Source organism: Scleropages formosus, chromosome 15 (assembly GCF_900964775.1).
Source record: "Scleropages formosus chromosome 15, fSclFor1.1, whole genome shotgun sequence".
In the NCBI taxonomy this organism is placed as follows: Eukaryota; Metazoa; Chordata; class Actinopteri; order Osteoglossiformes; family Osteoglossidae; genus Scleropages; species Scleropages formosus.
Window position 1 is genome coordinate 18,106,567 of NC_041820.1, and position 24,181 is coordinate 18,130,747.

At 46.9% G+C, this 24,181-nt stretch overlaps 1 protein-coding gene across 4 annotated transcripts; it reads right to left on the bottom strand.

Annotated features, from left to right (window-relative positions):
- Positions 1–4,145: 4,145 nt before the first annotated feature.
- On the bottom strand, positions 4,146–23,890 carry esr2a (estrogen receptor 2a). 4 transcript variants are annotated; one of them, XM_018727563.2, is made up of 9 exons: positions 23,591–23,882; positions 13,977–14,447; positions 13,422–13,600; positions 13,060–13,176; positions 12,510–12,824; positions 11,076–11,214; positions 8,384–8,517; positions 6,505–6,688; positions 4,146–5,341 (listed from the first exon to the last, which is right to left on the bottom strand). In XM_018727563.2, the coding sequence occupies exons 2-9, from the start codon at positions 14,393–14,395 to the stop codon at positions 5,149–5,151; spliced, it is 1,680 nt and encodes a 559-aa protein (XP_018583079.1). In that variant the 5' UTR covers positions 14,396–14,447; positions 23,591–23,882; the 3' UTR covers positions 4,146–5,148. The 4 variants fall into 4 exon arrangements, with proteins under 4 accessions (XP_018583079.1, XP_018583081.1, XP_018583080.1 ...); XM_018727565.2 differs by lacking the exon at positions 23,591–23,882 and adding an exon at positions 23,526–23,543; XM_018727564.2 differs by lacking the exon at positions 23,591–23,882 and adding an exon at positions 19,444–19,694.
- Positions 23,891–24,181: the final 291 nt, after the last annotated feature.

Sequence of the window (24,181 nt, forward strand, 5' to 3'; positions counted from 1 at the left end):
TAAACATGGGGTTCCCCAAGGTTCAGTGCTGGGACCAGTACCAGGGAGACTCACAGAGAGGTATAAAATTAATTATCACTTAATGAGACACAAATAAGGTAGACAGGTAAACGATAGTTTATTATCAGCCTGATCGTTTTAATCAGTGTTTGCATTGAGAATCTGGGCATTTTTGTCCAGGACCTTTCATTTAATGTCATGAATTCTCCAGCAGATTCTTTCTGTTGCATTACAATATTGAGAAATCAAAGAGATTTCTGCTGGCTTCATGTGCAGAAATGTTCTACAGATAAGTCTGGCTGACTGTAGTGCCTTGTCTTTATGGATTTTAAATATTACTGTTACTATATTACATGGAGTTAAGAATGCTGCAGGAAGGATTATAACAAGAACCAGAAAACATGATGTTTTACTTTCAGTAAAATTTAGAGCTGACTTTAATGTTTTATTACCTCCTTACAAGGCTCTTAAGGGGTTTTACCCCTACTTGCTCATCAAAACACATTCGTGTGTATGTGCCAGATGTAGATGTAGGCTTTTTGTAGTTCCCACAATGAATAAATCACCTGCTGCCACTAAAACGGACAGATTTGCAGAGTGCTGGGGTCCATGCTGTTGGCTGCTCATCCCTGCCTTTTTGTGCTGTTGCTTTTATGATTATGTCATAACCTTAAACTGTCCCTTCTCCAATTTCTCTGAGGCTTTTTGGCCCCATAGTACCCTGGGAGTTACATTTAATCCTCTGTTTCCTTCTGGCTTTTTCCCTGCATGCTTTCAACTGCACAACTTTGATATGATATTTGCTGCGTGTTTCTTTTAAGCCTTTTTCATGAGTCTTTCTGAAGGCAACCAAGTAGGAAGGGCACGGTACAAAATGAATTGGTCTGAGAAGAAATGTATTGCGCTGATCTGTATGTGTAGCAAGGTCGTACAAGAGCATTAAACAAAGTGGAAAGAAACTAAAGTATGACATGTCTTCATTTAAAAAACAGTTGCAAAACCACCAGAAAAAAGGAAAAAAAAAAGGGGGGGAAAGGCTGCCTCATATGAACCTGCTGCTTCCAGAAATTTGAGGGTATTTGGATAAGGTTGCCATTATTATTTCACAACTGATAGGATCGGCATCAATTGTTTAATAGTGCTTTACTTTGAAATGAGAAGATTGTATAACCTGTTGGGAACTATCCTTCTTGCGCAAATAGCTGCAAAATGTAATATGCATAAATGTGCTTCTTATAGCAGTACACTTAATGTGGCGCATGCTTTCAACTGCACAACTTGTACAGTTGCAAGGTGGCACGGCAGCCCAGTGAGCAGTGCTGCGGTCTCACAGTGCCTAGATGGTGTGAGAGGAGGTGGGTTCGATCCCTGCTCAGTCTGTGTGGAGTTTGCATGTTCTTCCGGTGTCTGCATGGGTTTCCTCCAAGTGCTCTGGTTTACACCCACAGTCCAAAGACATGCTTTTCAGGTTCCCCCATTGTGTGTGAGTGCCAGAGAGAGTGTGTGTGTTCTACTGATGTATGGATGAGTGACCCAATGTATCTAGCAGTGTAAGTTACCTTGGTGAATAAGGTGTGTGAGCTGATAGCACTACATAGAGTTCATTGAAAGTTGCTTTGGAGAAAAGTGTCTGCTAAATGAATAGATGTAATGTCTTTACAATGAGCACAACTGGAGCACCTCCAGCAGGGTGGTGACCATGGCATAAGGGATATAGACCCTTTCTGGGTATGCAGAGAGGCCTGTGGAACTGAGCCACTGCCTGTGTTTCCACATTTACCTGCTGTAAGGTGCCAGTTAGTGTAGTTCTAGATTCACTTAGAGACATTATGTGAAATTTCAACACTATATCAGTAATGCCTCTGATTCTGTAGTTCACACTTGCAAAACCCTCAGTATTTCCCTTAATGTCTAGAAGATATGGCCGTACTTTCAGCTGGCTCACTGTAACTCATCCTGCTTTAATAAAGGTCACATGTAGTCTTAGAAGATGCATCTATTGATCGAGGTCATTTTGCTGCTGTGTAAATTTTCCTTTTTTAATTTTTAGGTTTACTTGTAAGTTTACTTCCTTGATAGCCACAAGTCTTCTGACAAAGGACTAAGAGTGAATGTGTTTTTCAGCATCTTTACCGTGATGCTATGAAAAGGGTTCCCAAAGTGAGACTTGGGCTATCCCAACGCCGTTGTAAAGAAGTGGCTGTGTAGCATCAATTACTCTTCCCTGTTAGAAAAACCCGGCAAGTGGTAGGACCTCATGTGGTAATTCATGAATTACTGCCTCTTACTGATGAAACAGCTACCTGCTTTTTCCAGTAAATGAGGTATTGTTGTGGAGCTGAGGCTGGAAGAAGCTACAAGATGGAACATCGCTTCACTTGAGCATCTATGCCTTTCATAAAGAAAGAACATTAAGAGAAAAAGCTTATAAGATCCTTGTAAGAATCTTAATGTTATTTATGGTGCATCTGAGGAAGGACATGATCAACTTAACCCGCTTAGCTCCTGCTAGCGTCGGAGAACATTAGCTTGCATGAGCTAAACATTAGCTTGCTAGCGCATTAATGTTTACCTGTGAGATAGACCTGTATGACAATATTACTTTCTTCAGACACTGGTCAGAGAAGTGTAACTTCAACTTCAAAGTATACCACCAAGCCAAACCTTGGATTCAACCGGGGAAACACATTAACTGCCAAGGTGTTTTTGCTAAGCAAAGAGACTCGACAGGTCAGTCTCCCTCCTCCCTTTTCTGTCTAAAACTCTAGAATGTACTCACTTTGCCCATGATCTCTTAGGTTCATGTAAGGTGTAAATGTTCATGCTCTATAACTTTAAGATCATGCCTGGATAAACCTTTATGCAGCTACTCCTGTAATGTAATGTAAATGTTTTTTATCGTATGTGTGTAATATATATATGTGAGGGGGGTGCGGTGGTGCGGTGGGTTTGGCCTGTGCCTGTTCTCTAGTGGGTCTGGGGTTCGAGTCCCACTTGGGGTGCCCTGCGATGGACTGGTGTCCCATGCTGGGTGTGTCCCCTCCACCTCCAGCCTTATGCCCTGTGTTGCCAGGTTAGCCTCCGGTTTGCCACGACCCCATACAGGGCAAGTGGCTTCAGCCAACGTGTGTGTGTGTAAATATATATATTTATATGTATATATTACTGCCGTGGTTTTGTCCGGAAAGGAGAAGGCGGACTCAATCGCGGAGTGCACAGGAGTTTATTCATGGGCTGGACAGGAACCATAGTGAGGGACAGGCTTGGGTCTTCGGACTGCAAACATCCGTTTACCAGGAAATCCAGAATCGAGGTCGGTGAACACAGGCAACAGGTCAAACACGAGAACGCTGATCAGATCGCAGGAAGGGAAGAGGTTTCGGGAGACGGACTCGGGCGGTGGGACTAGGAACAGGGCACAAGGAGCAGAAGCGATAGGTAGGCTGACTCGGAATGAGTGAGCTGTCGGCGAACAAGGTTCCGCATCCTTCTACGTTTGCGTCTACCTTATAGCCTGCCGGGTCCCAGGTGTGTCTGATTATGCCGATGGTGGGGGTGTGGCAATTACTAGGTGATTTGGAACTGTGGATATTCAGATAAAGTTTTATGCAGCCACTCGTGTGATGAACATTAATCCATATGGTGGAAACAAAATTACTGCGCTTAATCACACATCTGCATCCAAGTCTCTCTTTCTACTAATGTAATACACATATTTTCTATGAGATGAATGTTTCTTTGGAGAAAAGTGCCTGCTAAATGAATACATGTAAATGTAAGCATTAATGGAAGGGTAATAGTTATAGACAGAAACCCTAATACCATATTACACCTTGCCATCAATGTAAAGAAAGTAGACACAAGCAACCAGTTAAACGTCCTCATTTTTTTAATGTGCAAACCAGTACTAAACACTGCTCACTGTTCTTCCAAACAAGCAGGCAGGCACATAAAACAGAACCATATAAACGAAGCACATAAAAATATTCACAATGTTCCAGAAAACGGCCACCGGTTTTTAAAAGTACACCAAGACACAGTGATGACGACACCCTGCTGTACTGCTGGATCGCCAGTCTAAAGTGGGCTTCGGGCATTTCTGAGGCATGGTGGCACCCACGAGCCTTATCAGTGACTGTGGTCTCTTTTGGTTCCGGACAGCAATGCTGGTGAGGCACATGGAAAAAAATCATTTTCTTAGAAGTGCAAAAACAACATTGACACCTGTCAGAAGCAAGTACTGTCTGCTGGTGGCACCTTCGATATGTGCAGTAAACTTGAAGCAAAAATTATGGTATCGCTCATCAGCACTGTTAGTGTGGTGTTTTTTTTTTTTTGTTTTTTTTTTTTTTTTTTTTTAACAGAATGTCATTGTGAAAAACACTTCATTGAAAAAAGTCACACGTGGTTGTACTGCTGCATGTATAAATGATATTTTCCTTGACCAGAAGCTGAATGACATTATGTCAACAGAGGGAAAAAAAATTGTTCCCAGGGTAATGAATTGCAGTTTTGTCCAAGACTTCCAGTCCTGCTGCCAATCTTCATGTGAAGAACAGTCACGCTGAAGGCCACCATGGCATGTGTTGCTAATCACTGCAGTCCCAGTCCACGGGTCTCTGGCTATGTTGACACTGGGGCTATCGGCAATGTCGCTCTTCCGCTGAAGAGCTGAAAACCCCTGACGCTGAGAAGAAGCATGCTGGTAAGGTTTGCGCAAATCCAAAATGGATGCAGACACAAAGACGGTAGTAGCAGAATCAGGGAGGATAAAGAAGCCGTGCCCTCTCTGGGGGGCAGTATTTTTCCAGACGACGAGTAGGTAGGTACTGCCGAGCCCAGCCTCTGAATGAATAAAGCAAGCCTTGCTGGAAAGGAACCTTCATCAGTCCCAGGAGGAAATTAGTTTGAGCTCATAAATCAGCTCAAAAGTTTAAAACGCACGCAGCCATCCGTGGGGCATTGATCCCTTTATGTCCATCCAACACCCATCTTGCGCAAACAACCATCTGCAGCTCTGGAATCTACAATAGAGTTGACGAGAATGCTGGAGCGCAGGGGTGTAAAGGGCGGGGGGAGGGGGGCGGTCACGATCTTTAAGGATGTCCCACTGCAGTTCACTGAGGGCCACAGCCCTGTCACTCGAGGCTACTGCTTCAAGGGCTTGTTTTCAGCCGTGGAGGAGGGCGAGGGCTCCTGGGGACTGGCTTCCCCCGGCTGGGGGCGGTTGTGCAGGCGGGAGCTGTGCATGGTGTTGGCGTCCAGCATCTCCAGGAGCAGGTCGTAAAGTGGCACAACATTCTTCATCTTCATGGTGGAGAGGTGCTCCATTCCCTTGTTACTGCAAGTAGGACAGCGTCACGGGGGTCAGCACATGGGTATCACCTGCCCGGATAAGCCCCGCCCCCAATGACATTGTCTGCATTTGCGCTTGAAGAATTTTTCATGGAAACGATCTCTACCAAGAAATCCGGATTCATGTGTGACGTTTCAATTTTCCCTCATAAAAGTTTTTTTTTTAAAATGAGGAAAAATTCAAATTCATTCCAACCCCATCCAAAGTTCACCCCAAAATCACCGTAAGTGATGTCTTGTGGCATAAGGAAAAACTAGTAGTTTCTACAAATGAGTTTTTTTCTCATTACATTCTATGCTTATCTTTTTTCCTACCTTAAATTAAACATAAGTAAAAGTTGTTGAACTGCATGTTTTACAGTTGCTATTTTTTTTGTTGGCCCCTTCACATCTGCTGAGGATGCCAGGACCCCCCCCCAGAACACACATGGGGTCACACGCTGAGGCTACAGAGTAATGATGAGCTATTTGTGGAAATTTCATTCAAGGTCCTAGGGTATGTGATTTCTTTAAAATGATGGTTTCATAAACTTAATTCACTGTGATGGTGTTCGTGACCTGGAAGCCTTCGCAGAGCGGGGCTTTTTGGCCCTGTTTTGATAATTACCTTTGTTACTTATTACAGTGGTGCATGTAGGATGTCAGTTCTATGTTAAACTAATATGGAAACTAAAATAAACAGCAAATAGCATATTTTCTAATTTCAGAAATTAAAACATAACATTTAATGCATGGGGGCGTGGTGGCACAGCGCACTTGGCCGGGTCTCATTGTGTGGGGGGGCTGGGGTTCGAGTCCCGCTTGGGGTGCCTTGCGACAGACTGGTGTCCCATGCTGGGTGTGTCCCCTCCCCCTCCAGCTTTGCTCCCTGTGTTGCCGGGTTAGGCTCTGGTTTGCCTTGGGACAAACGGTTTTGGCCAGTGTGTGTGTGTGTGTGTGTGTATTTAATGCATTAAAATTTAAAATAACTCTCTAACATGAAAGGAATATATGAAGGCACTGGCCAGACCTGCCACACAACCCCCTTACAGTAATCGAAGATATTTGATTTTCCTAAATAAATGTTAAGAAGCCTCAGATCAGGATTGCTCTTTCATTTGCAGCATGGGAACAGTGTATGGGTGCTGAGGACTGGACAGTAAGGGCTACCTGAGATGGCGGATGTGCGACAGCAGCATCAGTAGGTGAGCGAGGCGAGCGGACTGCTGCTGGAAGGTCAGGCCTTTCCTGGCGATGGCCCACACCAGGGCGTCCGTCACGGCATCCAGCAACCGCAGCAGTTTGGCGCGGCTCTCCAGCTCCTCGGGCGTTTCTGGGGCGCTCACACACATGTCTGCAAAGGAACACGGGCTGGTTAGGCTCAATGAGCTACGCGATCAAGCGTATTCACGTAATACCTCCCAGACAGCTGCGCTTGCTTCTTTACTTATTGTTTTATATGCAGCCTTATGGGTCATGTGATGGCACGGTGGGTAGCACTGGTGCCTCAAGGCTCCTCTGTTGGCGTTTAGACATTTTGCCTGTGTTTGTGTGGGCTTCCTCCCACAATCCAAATGTTTTTCAAAACCCTGGTTACTGTGTACAAATGCATCAATAGAACTGCTCCCAGCTATTTACAAGACTTAATCAACCGGTACACCCCAGCCAGGCCCCTTCGCTCGTCTACTTCTGCTCGCTTGGTGGCACGGAGGTTCTTGGTTCTGGCTCCGTTGTGGTGGAACGACCTTCCCCTCTCACTCAGAACTGCGGAAACTCTGTCTACGTTCAAGAAGGGTCTGAAAACTCACCTTTTCCGGATCCACTTCGCCCAAGATCTCTCCAGCTCATTTATGGTGTAACTGTTCACGCATCGTAATTCCATAAGCATCCCCAGATACAACCTTTAACCTTAACCTTTGGAAAAAAGCATCTGCTAAATGAATAAATGTAATGTAAATGTTGTCTATGTCTAAATTGCCAGTGTTGTCTATGCGCAAGTGAATGAGCGTGTGTGTCCATCCCATCCACGGTGTACCCTGCCTCGTGTCCAGCATGCTGCATTTCCCCACACCTGCAGGCCAATTCAAACCGCAAACTCTGCAATGTCATGGTATGAAACCATAATGGAAAAAATGCAGGCTGTTGTTCAAGGGATTAAAAAAGGCTGTTTGTGGGGAACAGACAGACACGGCCACAGCGGTACACCTGTATAACCTCCGTGTTGGTAAAAACGGCTGTCGCAAAGGAGACTTAACAGAATTCGTACCTTTCTAGCAGCCACTGTGTTTGGCTTGACCCTCACGAAACGCAACCTAAAGGCGCGTAAATGGGGAGGGTCTCTGTGTATCAGCAACACATACATCACATGTTGTTAAGACCTTCTCCAGGATGCTGAATTATAACCACATAATCCAGTTGCACAATCTGGCCTTCTCTGCCAGATGCTGAAGCTGGAAAAGGGTGAGAAGAAGGAAGCACACGACCAGAGTGTTGGCTGCATCGCTGCAGCTGAAGGATATCTCAACTGACAGTGAGTTCAGTCACCTCAGAGCAAAGGCAAAAGCTCCCAAGCCCAGACAGTGGGACTTGGGAATCGCTTTGGTTCAAAGTTTGCACGGCAGGATCTGGAGCAACAAAGGACTGTCTTCAGGACCAGTAAAAACAATATCAAAATCAAGAGGAGACTAACGTGTTTAAGCCCTTGTTACCGTGTTTTTTAAATTGCACTTCACGGTATCTATCTTCTCGCCGTAGTTTAATGGGGCAGCAAGCAGCATAGTGCTTCGAGCTGCTGCCTTTAAACCTAAAGGAGCCAGGTTTGAATCCCTCCTCCTCCTTTTGATCTTTGTATTTACCCTGATCTGATACAGTGAAAATTACCCAGCTGTGTAAATGGTAAATCATTACAAGTTGCTTAACAATGGAGGTTACTTTGAGGACAAGTGTCAGACAAATGTAAAAGTAACGTAAACGGCCAAGGGTCCTCAGAGCAGAGGGTCGCCGTTGGTGTCTGGGGGCGTTCGCAAAGCACAGGAGAAGTACGGCTTACTGGAGTTCAGCAGGATCAGCGCCTTGAGACAGACGTATTCTTCTCTCTGCAGCTTCAGCTCTCGGAAGCGGGCGGTGGCGGCCAGTAACATGTCAAAAATCTCCATGATCCCCTCGACACACCTGCCCTCCTCCCTGCCAGAGGAAAAGGTCCACATGACACACGTTCAACCTTGATGCGGCAGCATGTCCCACTCCTCCTTCTGTTATAAAGGGTCATTAGTGAGCCTCCTTCGGAGAACTTCCCCGTGCAACCGATCAGCATCTCCCTGGGGGAGCGCCGCAGCCACAGGTCAGAAGCAGCAGCAGGACTTCCATTTAAAACCCATGGTTATGATTACGTGCAAATTAATAGCTGCTGAGCTCTTAAGCAGGACTACAGATTTTCTCTGCAGTTTCATTTGGGCAGCCACGGGGTGTCAAGGACACACTGGTACACCAATGGATGGGTTAGACAAAATGATTCCTGATAAAACGCCAAACAATTCAGATGGTATGTGCGTGCTTTATTTTTCTAAATAGTCATTTGACTGAAAACACTGAAAATATGTCATTCCTCCAGGATTACACATGAGGCAGGTATTGGTGTGAGCTGGAGATGGACATTAATTATCTTAGGTTTGTTTTTAAGAGCCAGGAAGTGGAACTTCTCCACAGATAGTATACATGCATACCTTGGGCTGCCTCCTGGAAAAATACATCCATGTTATGAGTACATGCCAAGGTTAGTTAAGCCCATGGAGATAATCACCCTGGCTGTAGCGGGTGTGAAAGCTGATCGCTCCCCACTGGTACCCTCTACACAATAAGACAGGGTCACCCGCTTCCACAGCTCCCCGCTCCAGCAAGGCAGAGTCTGAAACGGCTACGCTGCCAGTTACTAACGGATCACTGCCATTAATCATTAACAAGAGGTACAGCTAATTCCCACAATCCCCGACTCCTACTCGCTCAAGGGTCCGCGTATCTTTGGCAAGGTCGTTAGATCCTTTGGCCACTAAAGTACCTCATAGTTACAGTAAACAGAAGGGAAAAAAAAAAAAAAAAAAAAAAACGATTCAAATGCACCACAAACCAGTCAACCAAAGCAGTCACAAAATTGTAGAAAATTACCCCTTGTCCTCAGGTTATTATTATAATACACAAATTGTTCCTAAGTGTCAGACAGCACTACTCAGTTTTTTGAAAGTAAATCGTTTTATGAGTAACCGCTCTAAGGATACCTTTGAATTAAAAGAACACTTTTAGATATTTCAGATACAAATGTAACGGAGGCAAGTGGTTTATAAAAAAAAATAAATGATTTGCTGCACGCACAATTTTATCCATCTCCCAATGAAGCTATGGCAAGTGTCTTCGAGATCAAACAGATTTCATAACTAAGCACACGGTAAAGTCCATCTCTCTATGTACAGACTATCTGAGCTCAGTACCCGCTGCCAAAAAAGTACGCAGACATTAGCAGAACATTAATTTTGCTTTCACCAGTTGGTACCTTTGGTAATGGATTGTTTCCTACCCAGAAAGCATGCAGTGTGTGTTGTCTGGAGCTCCAAAAAGCGATAAACACTGTGCTGAAAAAAACCGCGTGCTCATGCACCACTACAGCCTAAATACAGATGCACCAGGGAAAACAAAACACCTCTGTCAGTCTTATAGTTATGCACACATCTGTGAAGGGTGAGCGCATTCTTATAAAACTACGTGCAGTATTCTTCTTCGTCTTGTGATTTTTAGAAGAGGTCAAGGTATGAGCACGGGAACATTGTGTGACCAATAAAAAGTACATTCCTCCTAGGATGCAGAGGGGGGTAACACAAGTCTTGCCAAGTATGTCATTGGAAAAGAAAAAGCTTGCGGCTGTGGGAGTCTTCTGTGATGAGGACAGAGCTTGAGATTCTAAATCATGGGGCCTGTCCATTACAAATACTTCCGCATGGGCCCAGGACGGACCCTTGATGCACCCCTTTGAGCTGTAGGCTAATGTGATGAGGAGATGCTGAAGGTGGTGAATGTGTCAGTCACATCTCCTCCTTAGGAGCCCAACAAGCTGCTTGAAAATTAATATGTACGCAGTAGAGAAAATCAGCACTCCCCAATGTGTTCTTTACATTAAAAGTATTAATAGATAACTGAGTTTTACCAGGGATTTACCATCTTTTTTGCAAATGACACATATGATAACGACTGTCTGGGAAAAAACAAACTAGAATCATTAAAATATATAGCTTCTCTGTGGAGAATGAGGACTACGCCGTTCCGTCTAACTCCTTCATCAATTGTTGCTTTCAAATGTGGAACTTAAACCTTCTACGAGCACTGAAGTGAGGTTCCCTTTGCCAAAGAGAAATCCTGAGTGAGGGGGGAAAAAGAAAAAAATTCAAGAAACTTAAAAGTAAAAAGTTTCCATCCAAATGTCAGATTCAAATGACAGGCGAAGAAATAGCCGAACATTTCGCTCTGTGAATGCCCTCTCTAGGACTTTACAACTCCGAATTCAGAACTGACAAAAGCAATCTAGAGCACTACTTTAAGCCCTGCACAATGGCTTGAACCACCCGCAGAATTTAAAGGGAAAGTTGAGAGCAGACCCCACTTAGGCTCGAAACACCAGCCTTGGAGGAGTCCGTGGAACTCCACCGCTGAGAGATGGGCAGGAGGAGGGGAAGTGCCGCCAAGGAGCAGGGCCATACCTGTTGATCTTGAGGTCAGGGGAGAAGATGAGCTTCCCAGGGTGGTCAACGGACCTCCACATGAGACCCAGCATGAGCACCTCCAGCCAGCAGCACTCCAGCAGATGCACCTGATCCGACAGGCTGAGCTCCACAAACCCTGGAGAAACAGGCATTGGTTCTCATCCAGTGACACCAGCACACGGGGACTGACAAACGGACACGCTGAGATGGGTGTCCTGAAACACTCACTGGACTGCATTGCACAATGAACGCAATGTAACACACAGACAAAACGACAGTGAAATAATAAGACAGATACTGACACTACAAAACCGGACACCGTCCCCCAACGTCAACGTCCATCGCGCATCGATCTCAACGTAACTACTTACAGTTTTCTCCAACACAGTGTGCTCGGACTCTTTGAGAAACCAGGCCAAACATCGCGCAATTGTTTTAGTAAGCAGCACGATGCTGACGTGTTCGGCTTGCAGGCCGACGGCCATAAACGTGTTTGTAACCAGCGGGCAGCAGCCCTCTGCACCGCCAAGGTCTCAATCGGAGCCGCTGTAATATAACTAGCGAAGTTGCGCGTTCATTATCGGTCAATGAAAGTTCATTTTCACATCATCCAGCCTTGCTGACAGGAAGAGCTCCTCTGCAATTTGCAAGGTTTTCAGGGAGGCCGTCCCCTGGGGCTCCGAGACAAGAACCGTCATTTTTGTTACTCGCACCTGCATGTAATGGGCACTCGCCAGGCTCACTTTCCAGGATGTGCCAGGCGCGCTTTGTTATGCTCAATGGGGCTGGAACAATAGAGGCAGCAAGACGGAGTACGCCGTACATCCCCCGAATGCCACATTCACACTGGGTAACAAGCCCTTTGGTTGGCACTGAGGACTAACCCCCTGCTGCCCTCCCTGCACCACAGTACGAACACGGGCCTGACAGGCCTGCGGTCCAGTTACAGTTACACGCGTTTCATGAACGCAAAGTGGCCGTAATGCTTTGGACCGAGTGACGAATCCCGTTCGTAAAATGCGTTGCCTAACGTACAATTTCATCACGTCGTTTCACGGAGGAACACAGATTTAGAGCAGGAGATTGTCTGCATCGCCACCGAACGCTCCGTGTGCTTCGCTGGGAAGAGCTTCTTGAGAGGTTTTCCACAATTCCGTGCAGATTTGACATGGATTTGAACTGCGCTGTCCTTTGTGTTAGGGCAAATTCGTTTCGATTTTGAGTACTATTTTTGTTTCCCCCTCTTATTTTTACTGGACGATTATCTACAGAATAAGTTCTCACGGGAATACAACTATCGCATCAATAGTAGAGGTGGCTACGCTGCAGAGCCCGCCGTGCTCACTTAAGGAAAACCATGTCACACTCATGCCCGTGCAAACACGTATCTACATCGGCACGACACACACTTGGAAACGCAGGAGGATTCACCTGGGATCTTCTTGGCCCAGCTGATCATGAGGACCAGCTCCTTGTCGGCCAGGTTAGTGAGGGACATCATCATGGTGCTTTCGGTGAAAGGTTTCTTTGTGTCCTTCATCAAGTAGATCTCTGGGGGCTCCGCGTCCATAATGCGCGAGACCAACTGTTCGGGGGTTAGAGCCAGAGGTTGGAAGTTCTTCATGGGGGACAGGCTGCTTTCCAGTCGCCTCTGGGCCCTGGGGCACGGGCCCATGGCTGTGTCCCGGATCTGTGGCACACGCCGGTGTCGCACACCCCGGTAGCTGCAGCGCTCGCGTCTCACGCCTGAGGGTAGCGGGTGAAAAGGTCTCTGGTTCTAGCCCCAGGTTCGAGCAAAGACAATGGTATTATCCTGTAGTGCCTTTCATAACCGTACTGAGCTGTGGTATAAATGGGTAATACCTGCTTAAGCTTTGCAAGTTGCTGTGAACAAAATTTTAGCTGCTAAATAACAACACGATAATGAATCAGGGCTCTGAAAAACCACAAAAGAGCCCTATTAAACACAAGAGGTTCCTACCGCACTTCATCATGCCCACTTCGTAGCACTTTCGCAGGCGACAGGCCTGGCAGCTCTTGCGGCGGTTCTTGTCGATGGTGCACTGGTTGGTCGCTGGACAGATGTAGTCATTGTGTCCTGATGGGGGAAAGACCAGACAGGAGACTGTGTGGGATTTTTCTGATCCAAAAAATGCTCAGAAGGTAAAATAATGTTAAACGTTAGAACAGGACACAGGACACATCAGGGGTGATCTTTTACAAGCTAAAGAGTCACGATGCAAATGACGAATGGGCCTAGGAAGCAGTAATCGGACCCTCGTGACACCTGTGGGGACTCTGCTTTCAGGGGTGTATTGTAAATACCACACGGACGGAAAATACCTTGGATGCTCCTTTTAAAGAAGGCCTTGCAGCCCTCACAGGACCAGACGCCATAGTGATAGCCCGAGGCGTAGTCGTGGCAGACGGCGCAGAAATGCATGTCACTCTTCCCTGTTAAGCAGGCTGCAGAAGAGCTCAGCGCCTCGTCTCCTTCCAGCAGCCGCCGCCCCGTCAGTTTGCTGGGGGCGCAAGGGAGCAGGCACAAGCTGAAGTCTTCCAGTTTCAACGGTGAGTCGAAACTGCTCTGCAGAGATTTATGAAACCAACCTACTGCCACCGTTGAACGTTTTGAAGGATTCCTTCAACGCACAAAAGAAAGCGATCAATGAACCCATTAACCTAATCTTGGCAAAGTCACCGTTTTACCGGTTCCATGGTGGAAGATGCCAGGCCCCAAGGACTGCAGGGTCTGTATGTACTTAACTGTCAGTTAGTGACAAATGAACACGTGGGACAGCATGAGGCCACCCAGTGGGATGTGAGCAAGGGAAACCAGCTGACCCTGTGGCCTCTTGCTAAACGGTGGTCACACCCATTACGTCTTGGCTGTAGTACCTGCTCTCGACCAACGCGTGGTCCTGGGCCTTGGGCTCCACCCACGGGGTCCGAGGGGGCTCACCATACACCAGAGGCTGCTGACAGTGCAGGGTGAGCGGGGGGAGCTGGCCAGGATGACCGTGCGGTGACCAGTAGATAGCAGGGCTAAGAGGTGGCCTCACGGAGGGGCTGTCGGGGATGGAGGAGCCTGGGTAGTCCAGCACGGAGGGGTTGTAGAAGCTGAGGGTTGCGTAGTCACGGCTGCTGTCCGCATAGGGTGAAGGGATACATACTGCCCGGCTGTCCATGGCCAGGCCTGGTAGGGCGCCGGTGTAGACACCAGGAAGGGATACCGGGGAGCAACGGTCCCCCGTCTTGTTGGAGCCCACCTGCTGGAACTGTACAAGTGGCAGGTCACCTCCCGGGGAACCAGCCATGGAATCAGTGCGAAAGGCAGCTGCAGCGCATCCTTCACAGCTGAGCGAGGTCCTGCAGGAGGAGAGAGTAACGGCGGCGACGGGAGTTACACACGCAGCACCTTGCCGATACAGAGCGTAACACAGAAACACCGACAGCAGTCACACACACGCACGCTGCGTAATGACAACGATACAGAAACACACACGTAATCACTACCAGACCTTCAAAACTGCCAATATCCCTGCAGGAATTATTCACGTATCATCCTATCCAGTCCAAAGAACTATGCAGCGCATACACACACACAGGGACATACAGTATTTACATGTATAAATATTATTCACACAGCAACATGAACACTTAACTTCATTCGGCTGAGCAGGAACAAACCACGTGGGGTTCATATTTCTAAATCGGACATCATGGTACTTTCGTGACTGTCTCAGCCAAAGTGCTGCAGGGGATGGGATGGCCTTGAATAATGCTACCATGACTGCTCGCTGTAACCTTTGACATGTGCTTGTTTTCAACACTGAAATATAACCTATTTAAGAAAACTGAGGAAAAATTTTAATCGGTTATCCGATAAAAAAAAGCACGGTGTGAACGAAGAATATGAAGGCAAGCTGTAAAAGGCGGCTCTTCCCTTAAGAGCACAAACCCGTCGGGTTAGACAGTCTTAACCACCACTTCCGGCAGGTGTTCCGCAAAGCGAGTTCAATTAATTCAAAGCAGCTCGTCTCAGGTAGGATCATGAACGAGCTCCAGCGAGTTTCATTTTTGCTTCTTCTTCAAGGGCCTGAGCCAACTTTAATTAAGTGTACGAAAGCAGATCATTTTCTTCTGCAGGGATATTCTTAAAAGGCAGGTCAAAGTATGTCTCCACAGTGACGAACACGAGCGCTCACTTCCTGTGAGCAGAAATTTGTTCTTCAGTTACTTAAAAAAACAACAACAGAGTATTCACATAATGGGGGTGTGGCGGCGCAGCGGGTTTGGCCAGGTCCTGCTCTCTGGTGGGTCTGGGGTTCAAATCTTGCTTGGGATGCCTTGCAATGGACTGGTGTCCCGTCCTGGGTGTGTCCCCTCCCCCTCCAGCCTTGCGCCCTGTGTTGCTAGGTTAGGCTCCGGCTTGCCACGACCCCGCTTGGGATGAGCGGTTTCAGAAAATGTGCGTGAGTGTGAGTATTCACGTAGAAAGACCACCCAGTCAAAGTAGGCCAACCAGACCGAAGACGTGGCAGAAAAGTGCTAACTCTTGCATAATTCTCACACCATACGGTGATTCCATTACTTTTGTCAGGACTACCTTTGAGACATGTATCATCTAAGACAATAGAGGACAGCAGAAAGAGCAGCCCAGTGCACAGCTTCTCCATACCAGGACATGTTATGGTCCAGAGAACTGGACCCACTGGCGAGTGTGATTTTATACCCCTCCAATTAAGATCGTGAACATCGCTTATGTACATCTTTTAGCTTTTCTCTTCATTGAGGCTAGGGTTGCCTCCTTCATACGTTGAGCTTTAAAATATTTTATTTCAAAGCATATTTCATATTTTTTAAGTGATTTTCGTCAACTTTACGCTGTTTGGATTATAACTGAAGGAGCTGGTCATGAAATTAATTGCCTGGACATAATTTGCACATACAATGTTATGCTGGACTTAGTTGCTTCTCTGAGTCGGTTAGTCTAGTTGGGTTTGTTGCCTTCAGAGGCGAAGCTTGATTTGCATCGATCTCTCAGCAAAGCATAATTCTGATCAAAACCCAGTTTATTTCACAAGTTGTAAAGTTCATCCAGTAACCCAGCATAGTGGAATCCCTGTTCTAAACTTTTAAATCAACCTTGGCGACAAAGTCCTTTGCTAGAAATGTTTAAATGTTACAAAGCCAAAAGCTTCATCTGCAATCACTGCTCCGCTACCCGAGACAACAAACAGATTTAAAACAAAATGTGTGCAGGCAAAAATGATGAGCGAAACGATACGCTTTTTGAGCTGGTGAGAAGTATATGATGTTTCAGGAACGGCGTTCGCACTACGAGAGAAACCTGTGCGGTTGCCAAGGGAGTTAAGTGACGGTCATCTCCACACTCGCTACGAACTACACTTCAAAAAGCACATCCGCAGCATCGCTGCAGGACAACGGTAAAAATTGAAGTAGCGAGAGGTTTTCACTGTCGTCACGAGTTCCTACCACCAATCGTATTTATCTGGCCCACGAGTTGCTTAGCAACCGTGGCTCAAGTTGCAGGGGGTATAGCGGCTCTGTCAAGTTGGCGACAGCTTTCAAACACCCAAAATATCTGTTCCTAGAAAACGACCACTTTAAATACAACTGCACTGGTGTGAACGTTTATTTAATGATAATACGTCCCCCATTTTTCTCCCTTTCGAAAGGCTCCGAAGACATTTTTGAACGGGAGCAGGACGGAGCGAGGAACTATAGCAGCTGCCAACGCAAACGCATGGTCTATTCGGAACCACTTGCACCCCTCTGCCCTTGCTGCCTTCCAGCAGCACCAAATCAAGCGTTTCGATTCATCGAGTGGAAGAGTTCGCACATAAACACCTGGAAACCTAAAACTAAAATGACTTGTGGACTTAATGCTGGAGACACATAATGCATTCTGTCCCATTACATTTCCTTCGGGTCCATAATACCAACACTAATCTCAATGATTTTGTACTAAAGTACAAAAGTGCTTCCATTGCTCTACAAGAAGGTGATTCATAGCGGTAAGACAGCTGAGGACATGGGATTTGCAGAAGACTAGGTATAAAGATTCAGTTGTATAACTGAATAAACTTGTATAATGCGCAGATGGATTAAATATGCAGTTAAATGTCTTGCGCAACGGCTATTTCGGATTCCTGCCATTTCAAAAAGAACACGAGCGCAGTCTGCAGTTATTTTATCTGTGCCCAGCGGTAAAGGTTTCTCATTGCATGGCATCTTCTACCAAACCAACAGCACAAACCCAAGGAAGGAAAAAAGCACAGGATATCCAGATATACTAAAGCTTACATGTTAATGTCTATTTTTTAACATACAAATAGAAATAATACAGCGATTTTACTCAGCTCAAGAGAAAAAAAAACTGCATCAGAGGTGCTTGAGGTCTGACACTCCTCCTTAAGATCTCAGGCACGTTCAGCTTTGTGGACGGAAGCCTTCATTAGGGTACAAACTGCAATTAACAGGTTCAGAATCAGTGGCCCTGCATAACCCGATTCCAACAGTCGATAAGTTAATGATTCACAGAATCACTAAAGTAGCTGTGCACAATAAAGACGGGCTGAGGTAAATTACCGCGCAACTGAGCATTCCCAGAAAAGAGCTTTAAAGCATTTCCCGCCGAGTAAATGGACAGCTGCAGTGACGACTTGAGCGTTCAGAACGTAATCTAAGTTGATCTGAAGTTGCAGGGAGCGTGAGAATCATCGAGGTGCGGCGAAGGAAACTTTCTCGCACATGTTGGTACACTGGGTTGGAAGAACGCGTCCCTCTCTCCTCTGATCCCAAGAGCCCAGAAACACTCCTCTCTATCCACACCAGTGCCTTCTACAAGGCGAGGTTACGATTTTAGAAGAACAAAAATGGAGACAGATCAAACTTTTCGTTAAAGGTTTTCATTTTATTTTTAACTTGGGTGGCGTCATTTGAAAAGCGTGGTGCTGGACAGATGAGACCTGCATTCCCATACCTGCCTAGATGTGATCAGACCCCGACCCTTAACCCTGGGGGATGGCAGCTGTGCTTCAGCAGGTTTGTCAGGTTTGAACATCTAACCAGCAGCCACAAAGGAACCTCCAGCAACAGATAACGAAACACCAAAACCAACACCACCTGACCCCTGCCATGCATTTCCGGACAGTCATCTTCAAGCCAGAACGGTTAGATATTGAGCTCAGAAAAAAAGACTCAGATTAAATTCACATTTATTCATTTAGGAGAAGCTTTTCTCCAAAGTGACATACATCAATGTGTGCATCACATTAGGAGAAAGAGACATAGTTGCAGACGCGTGATTAAGTACAGTTTACTTTCCACCATATGAACCAATGTTCCACACGAGCAGCTGCATAAAACTTTATCTGAATATCGACAATTGCTAATCTTGTTCCTGATAATTTTTTTTTTTTAAAATAGACATTTACATTACATTAGACATTAACGTAAATCTGGACACGCTGGCCAAAGATTCAACTTAATCATGTTTACTCTCTCATGGTTTCAAAGGTCAAATCCTCCCCTAAACTATTGCCAGGACATTTAGGAATTACTGAATCCAGCGAATGAAATTATGTTCCGTGTGACGCTTTTTCATCCGTTTACACTAATACGGTAGAGACCCGTCGCAAGATTTATTAGTACCGATTTGAGGTTTGTTGTGAACCCGAACAAGCCGCTCAGGTCAATCTAACAAACTGCCACATGTCGTGATGACACAGTCTGGAATAGAAAAAAGGCAAAGTGAGGCAGGGTGCTCATGTGATGGCCCTATGCTGTGGTGTCTGGGTAACACCAGGGGCTGGGCACAAAGTCTGCGTACCGCCATACGTGTGCAACGGGTCACACTATACAAGGGCTGACGTAAGATCTGCTGCGAATCTAAAGAGAAAGAAGTCACTTGATGTCACAACTTGTAACTTGAGGGTCTCGGGATGAACGGAACGTTGACCTGAAAGTGAGCAGTATGTTGTACAGTGATCCGCGCTCATCTCGCACGAAGCACGGAGGCATGACACAGCCCCCAGACACCCTAACCTTTACTTTGCGGATCCTTAATGAAATCTCCAGCCTGGGGAATTCACTGCTATTTTCACACCTCTCTTCTAAAACACCTGTTGCTCCTCCTTGAAGCTTAAATGAAAATTAAAGATTTTATTGTGTACACCAGCAGTACCTTGAATCTACAACGACAGCATGGAGTTGTACATTGACACTCGAGGTCAATCCTGTAATAAACCCTCATATATATTCCGGATAACTCAACAAACAGATTGCACTGAAATATTACTCCACGGTACAACATAGCACAAAATGTCCATCTACTTACTTTTTCGATGCCAGGAGCTACTGATAGCAAATGCGATCGCCTTGATGAGTGGGAAGAGATGAGGCCAAAGAGCTTGTTCTTTGGACAGAAGGACACCTTTAGAACCGGCCGCCTGGCAGACATCCACAGCGAACTCCCACTGGCAGGTGAGAGACTCGTACGAGGCCTGGTAACGAGGCCATTGTGTCCTCATCAAGAACAACAACAGAGCAACCCGTAGGGCGGGGGGGGGGAGGGCAGTGGACTGGTGTGTAAAATGTCACATTACATGCATTCATTCAGCTGATGCTTTTCTCCAAAGCAACTTACAATGTTAAGGGTACAAGTACCACAAGTTTACAGTTATTTACCCATTTATACAGCTGGGTAAATTTACCGGAGCAATTTTGGGTAAGTACCTTGCTCAAGGGTACTGCAGTCGGAGGTGGGGATCGAACTTGTAACCTTTATATCCAAAGGCAGCAGCTCTAGCCGCTATAATACCAGCTGTACTGTGGTAAGCGTAAATGTTAGGACAACGTGTCTAGTTACTGTCTCCGGAAACGGGGCGTGAGGACCGTCTGCATCCTGACGTGTGCGGAAGGAACGAAAGGGTATGAGAAGCACACCGACTGATGAGAGACTCCCGATGAGCCTTCCTGCGATATTTTTCCATCTTGATCAAGCAGAACTTCCGCGGGGTCACATTCTGTGAGCTTCAAGTCGTAATCGATAAGGTCCTTCGTATCCTCACTTCTCGGTCGGCGGGAGCCTTTTTTGGCCTCGCTCACACAGCAGCTCATCCCAGAGCTGCCCGCCGCTCGCTCTGCATGTGCAGCTGACCCTTTGACACACTGCTCAATGCAGCAAAATCTCACCGCAGCCACCGGCAACACCGCGCATCTCGGAGCATCCCCAATTACTGCAACGAGTTACCGAAATACCAGAAGTGTGCCGGGTGCAGCGTGGACTCGTGCTCTGTTTTATTGGACAGTCCGCTTTTTTGTAGTCCTTATTCCCAGCGCTGCTAGAGATTGAGCAGGAAGATCTCGTGCTGCCCCCTAGCTGCCACACGAAGCAGTGGCCACGCGCCAGCTGCACATTCCTCCGAACAAAGGGCCAAGGCCGTGGCACGACTTCCCATCTGGTCTTTCCCTGGTTCCTTCAGCTTGGTCGGAAACGGATAAGAAAAGTCTCTTGCAGTCAGAGTGAGGAAAAGCACGCCCGGCGTGGGCGGTGGGGCGGTGGGACGGTGGGTGGGTTTAAGGCTTGGGGCTTGAAGGATCTTTCTGGAGCCCACAAGGAGACCCGATTATGGCAAATGGAACTGATGGCAAATGACTCGTCGTCAACGTTGGTCCACGGTGACGTGTGTCCACTTCCTGCATGGTCCGCTGACGCCGGAGATGCAAAGGTGAACCTTTTAAAGCGAGTACAAATTAATACAGATAAAAATAAAGCACGGTCCATTAGCTGTGTCCATGCAGACTGTACATTAAAAAGTTGAACAACAGGGGGAAAAAAAAAGAAAAAAAAAAATACTGCTTTCTCCTTGCTTGTCAAGCAATTTCTCTTTTGGTAGGTTACAGAATAAAATTTTCAATAATTTACGGTGTATAACTGAAGAAATGGCTTCTCTTTAATTACTGTAATTTCAGTAATTTGGATGACTATTTCGGGTGCAAATGCTGAGTGAATGCTTAATGCCATTTAATTTATTGACTAAAAGGTGGCTACATTTTCCACAGAATTGTGCAAAAACTTGTTTTCAGTTGGTGTCTAAATGCAGGAGATTGCCCAGCAGGATGGATTCGAATTTAAGTTTTGTATCAACAAAGGCATTTTTATGCCTAAGAATGAAATTCAGAGCTTAAAGTCAAAATCAATTGTTTTCCAGAAGCAACGAATTATATATTCACGACACAAACGGAGTGACTATAAAAAATGTCCGGTGAGATCGAAACGGCACATTTTCTCGCCATCATCAGAGTTCTTTCAGATGTTTTTTTTGGGACCGCAAGAGCAAAGTCCTACATCTGGAGCACTGCCACAAAGATCACATACAAGTAACAAGGGCCAGAATTCATCAGTCACCAGTCAGACAGGCTGACCGCTTCGTGGAAGACGTAGATCCAGCATCTGGAGCTCTTTCTCGTGAGAATCCTGGGTTTTCTTATGAATGACAAGAAAGAGCCTCAACTCCATACTGTACTAGTAATCCGTGGATCCGTCCCAGTGACCTGCAACGAGCTCACAACGCTCTTCCAGTCGGGCTGTTATGGTCCCTTTCCAGGTCATGACCTAGCGCGTAAGAAACTCATTGCATGACCAGAAACATGGTTGTAGGTTCTGCCACGGTGAGAAATACTGCATCTCATCCTGAATTATTCAATCGGCAGCACAGAAAGAGTAATGAATAATATTCCTGGCTCCTTGGTATCCCAAAACCATATCCAGCATCTCTACATTCTGAAATGCATATAGACAGCATGCCAACTGAAAGGTTTTATGCAATTGGATTTATTTCTGAAGGCTTGTTTTAGTTACATGGTGTACAGTTTTTGGATAATGGAATTGCGGAACAGCCGTTACGAAACCCTGACCTTGGCGTATTTGGGACTTCAAAAAAAACATACTGTGGTGCACAGACATGGACCATAGACTGGGGGAGGGACGGGGTGCGGTCTCCTGGCTATTTTCTATCAAATCGGCCATACGACCATTCCGAAACAGCTCTCCGAAAAGAAGGGCGCACACAACAGTAGCATAAATTTCGAAAACGTACGCAGTGAAACGCGGACGCTCACCGCGGACGTTCTCTGAGAACAGCTTTGAACATGAAATCTCACGCTATTCAAGTATGCAGACAGCCATGTGAGAGTATGACCAGCAGCTCCGACCCCAGAAAAACAAAGAGGAATAAACAGGAAACAAGAAGCTTGCCCCAAACTCCCATCCAGTGACTGTTGTGTGTGTGAGAAACCCAGTACACTCGGTCTACAGCCCAAGTGGTGCGTCCATAAACCCCTTCACACTGTCGCTCCATGTGTCACACCCTGAGGTCTACAAACTGCAACACAGGACACTGTCCTCTCATTTCAACACTGAACCGATCCTGCGACTAAAACGCCAAAGACACTCTTAGACCCTTCGTAGGAGGTCCCCGCAAGTGCAGCAGGACCTGATAATCATGCAGAGCTCCGCGAGGAAATGCATGAGCAGAGCCCATAAAGAGGGGCTACAGGGTGGGTGGTCTGCAAAGTGCTACATCGTACATCATTTGTCCTCTCCGACCGCTGCACTGTGTCCATTCCATGTGGTTAAGGAGCACACAGCAGCCCTGAGGTCACAGGGAGCAGCGGAGATGGACTGATGGGCACGAACTCGTACATCCAAGGATGGCGAAAGGAGAAGAAATGACTAGTGTTTCAGCAGGCAGAGAGAACGAAAGCAAAAGGCTCTGAAATAAAAAGACGCGCCGCAGACTAAGCTCCACTATGCTGAGTGGAGCGCAAAACGGCGAGGCGTTTTTTTTTAAACAAACCCCTGAGTCTCGAACCTAAAAGGCAGAACAAGAGGAAAGGATAACGGCGCATTAGCTGAGCCGTCCTAAGAGATTTCTCGTGAAATGCCAGAAAAAGCGGCGACGCCGCGTCCGTTCCGAAGCTACAAACTTTGAGCGCGATAATAATAACCACCTGCTGTCTGCTCAGTCCGATGCGAAAAGTAGAAAACAGGAATTCGAAGGCGCGAGTTACTGAAAATCAGAAATACTAACTAGTCTAGTAGTAGATTTATTTTTGAACGGGAGAAATGCAGAAACTAGAAAGAAAGAAAGACCCGACTAAGCAGGCTCGCAGTCCCAGGAATGCAAGAAGATCTTGAGATTCTCATTCTCAGCCCGAGCAACAAGTTGAAACTAAGGGGGGGGGCCGCCGTAACTCCAGCGGCCGGCGGCGCTCCTCCTCGAGACGCGCAACCGCAACGGCGCGGTCGGACGGACGGACGGACGGACCCGCGACCCTCTGCTCTGCCTCTGGGAGACGCCGGGGAGCGATCGAGCCCATCCATCCGATCGAGTGCGTCCAGCGGCGCAAACTGACCTGCCGCCTCGTTTCCCGGGAGCCCGCAGCCGGCGCAGCCGGACGGGGACGGAACAGAATAGTACCTGGCTGTGGCTGTGGCTGTGTGCGGCACAAACGCGCAGGTCCCCCGATCAGCAACGCTCACGCCGGCTGCCAGGCGGGCGCTGACAGCACCTGGAAACGAGACACCGACTAACAACTGCCCGCGCTGTGCGGCGACCGGGACGTGACGCGCATCTGGTACGAGCGCCCGGTAATTGTCCGACTCTACTGTAAATGAGTAACGGGGAGGGCGCGTGCCCGGGAGGCGCTCTCACGCGTCCGCTTCTGGATCTGCTCGCTTCTCTGGCTTCGCCCTCCCTCCGCTCCTGCGAAATATCATACTTAACGGACAGCGGCAGCCCACGTCAGCGACCCCTCCCTCCTGCTCGCCCCCCGCTTCGGACACACACGCCACGGTGACACTCGACTCGTCTGCTCGCTTTTTTTTTTTTTTTTTTACTGCGCTCGCGCTTCGTCTTTCATGTTCTCTGAGTTCGTTCGCAGTTTGGAGCGATTGACCAATAAACTTCCGTCTCTGGAACGTTTATTCCAACGGTCAGATCATATTATTAATAAGGTCGGTCGGTCAGTTTCCTTCCGCTTTTCGCGCCGCGGTTGTTATTGTTGTTTTC

Excerpts from the sequence above, each read along its gene's own strand:
- esr2a (XM_018727563.2), bottom strand. The coding sequence starts at position 14,395 with ATGGCTGGTTCCCCGGGAGGTGACCTGCCACTTGTACAGTTCCAGCAG. Across the intron at positions 13,601-13,976 it reads CACGCGTTGGTCGAGAGCAG|CAAACTGACGGGGCGGCGGC; the intron begins GTACTACAGCCA and ends TTGCGCCCCCAG. Across the intron at positions 13,177-13,421 it reads CTTTAAAAGGAGCATCCAAG|GACACAATGACTACATCTGT; the intron begins GTATTTTCCGTC and ends TTCCCCCATCAG.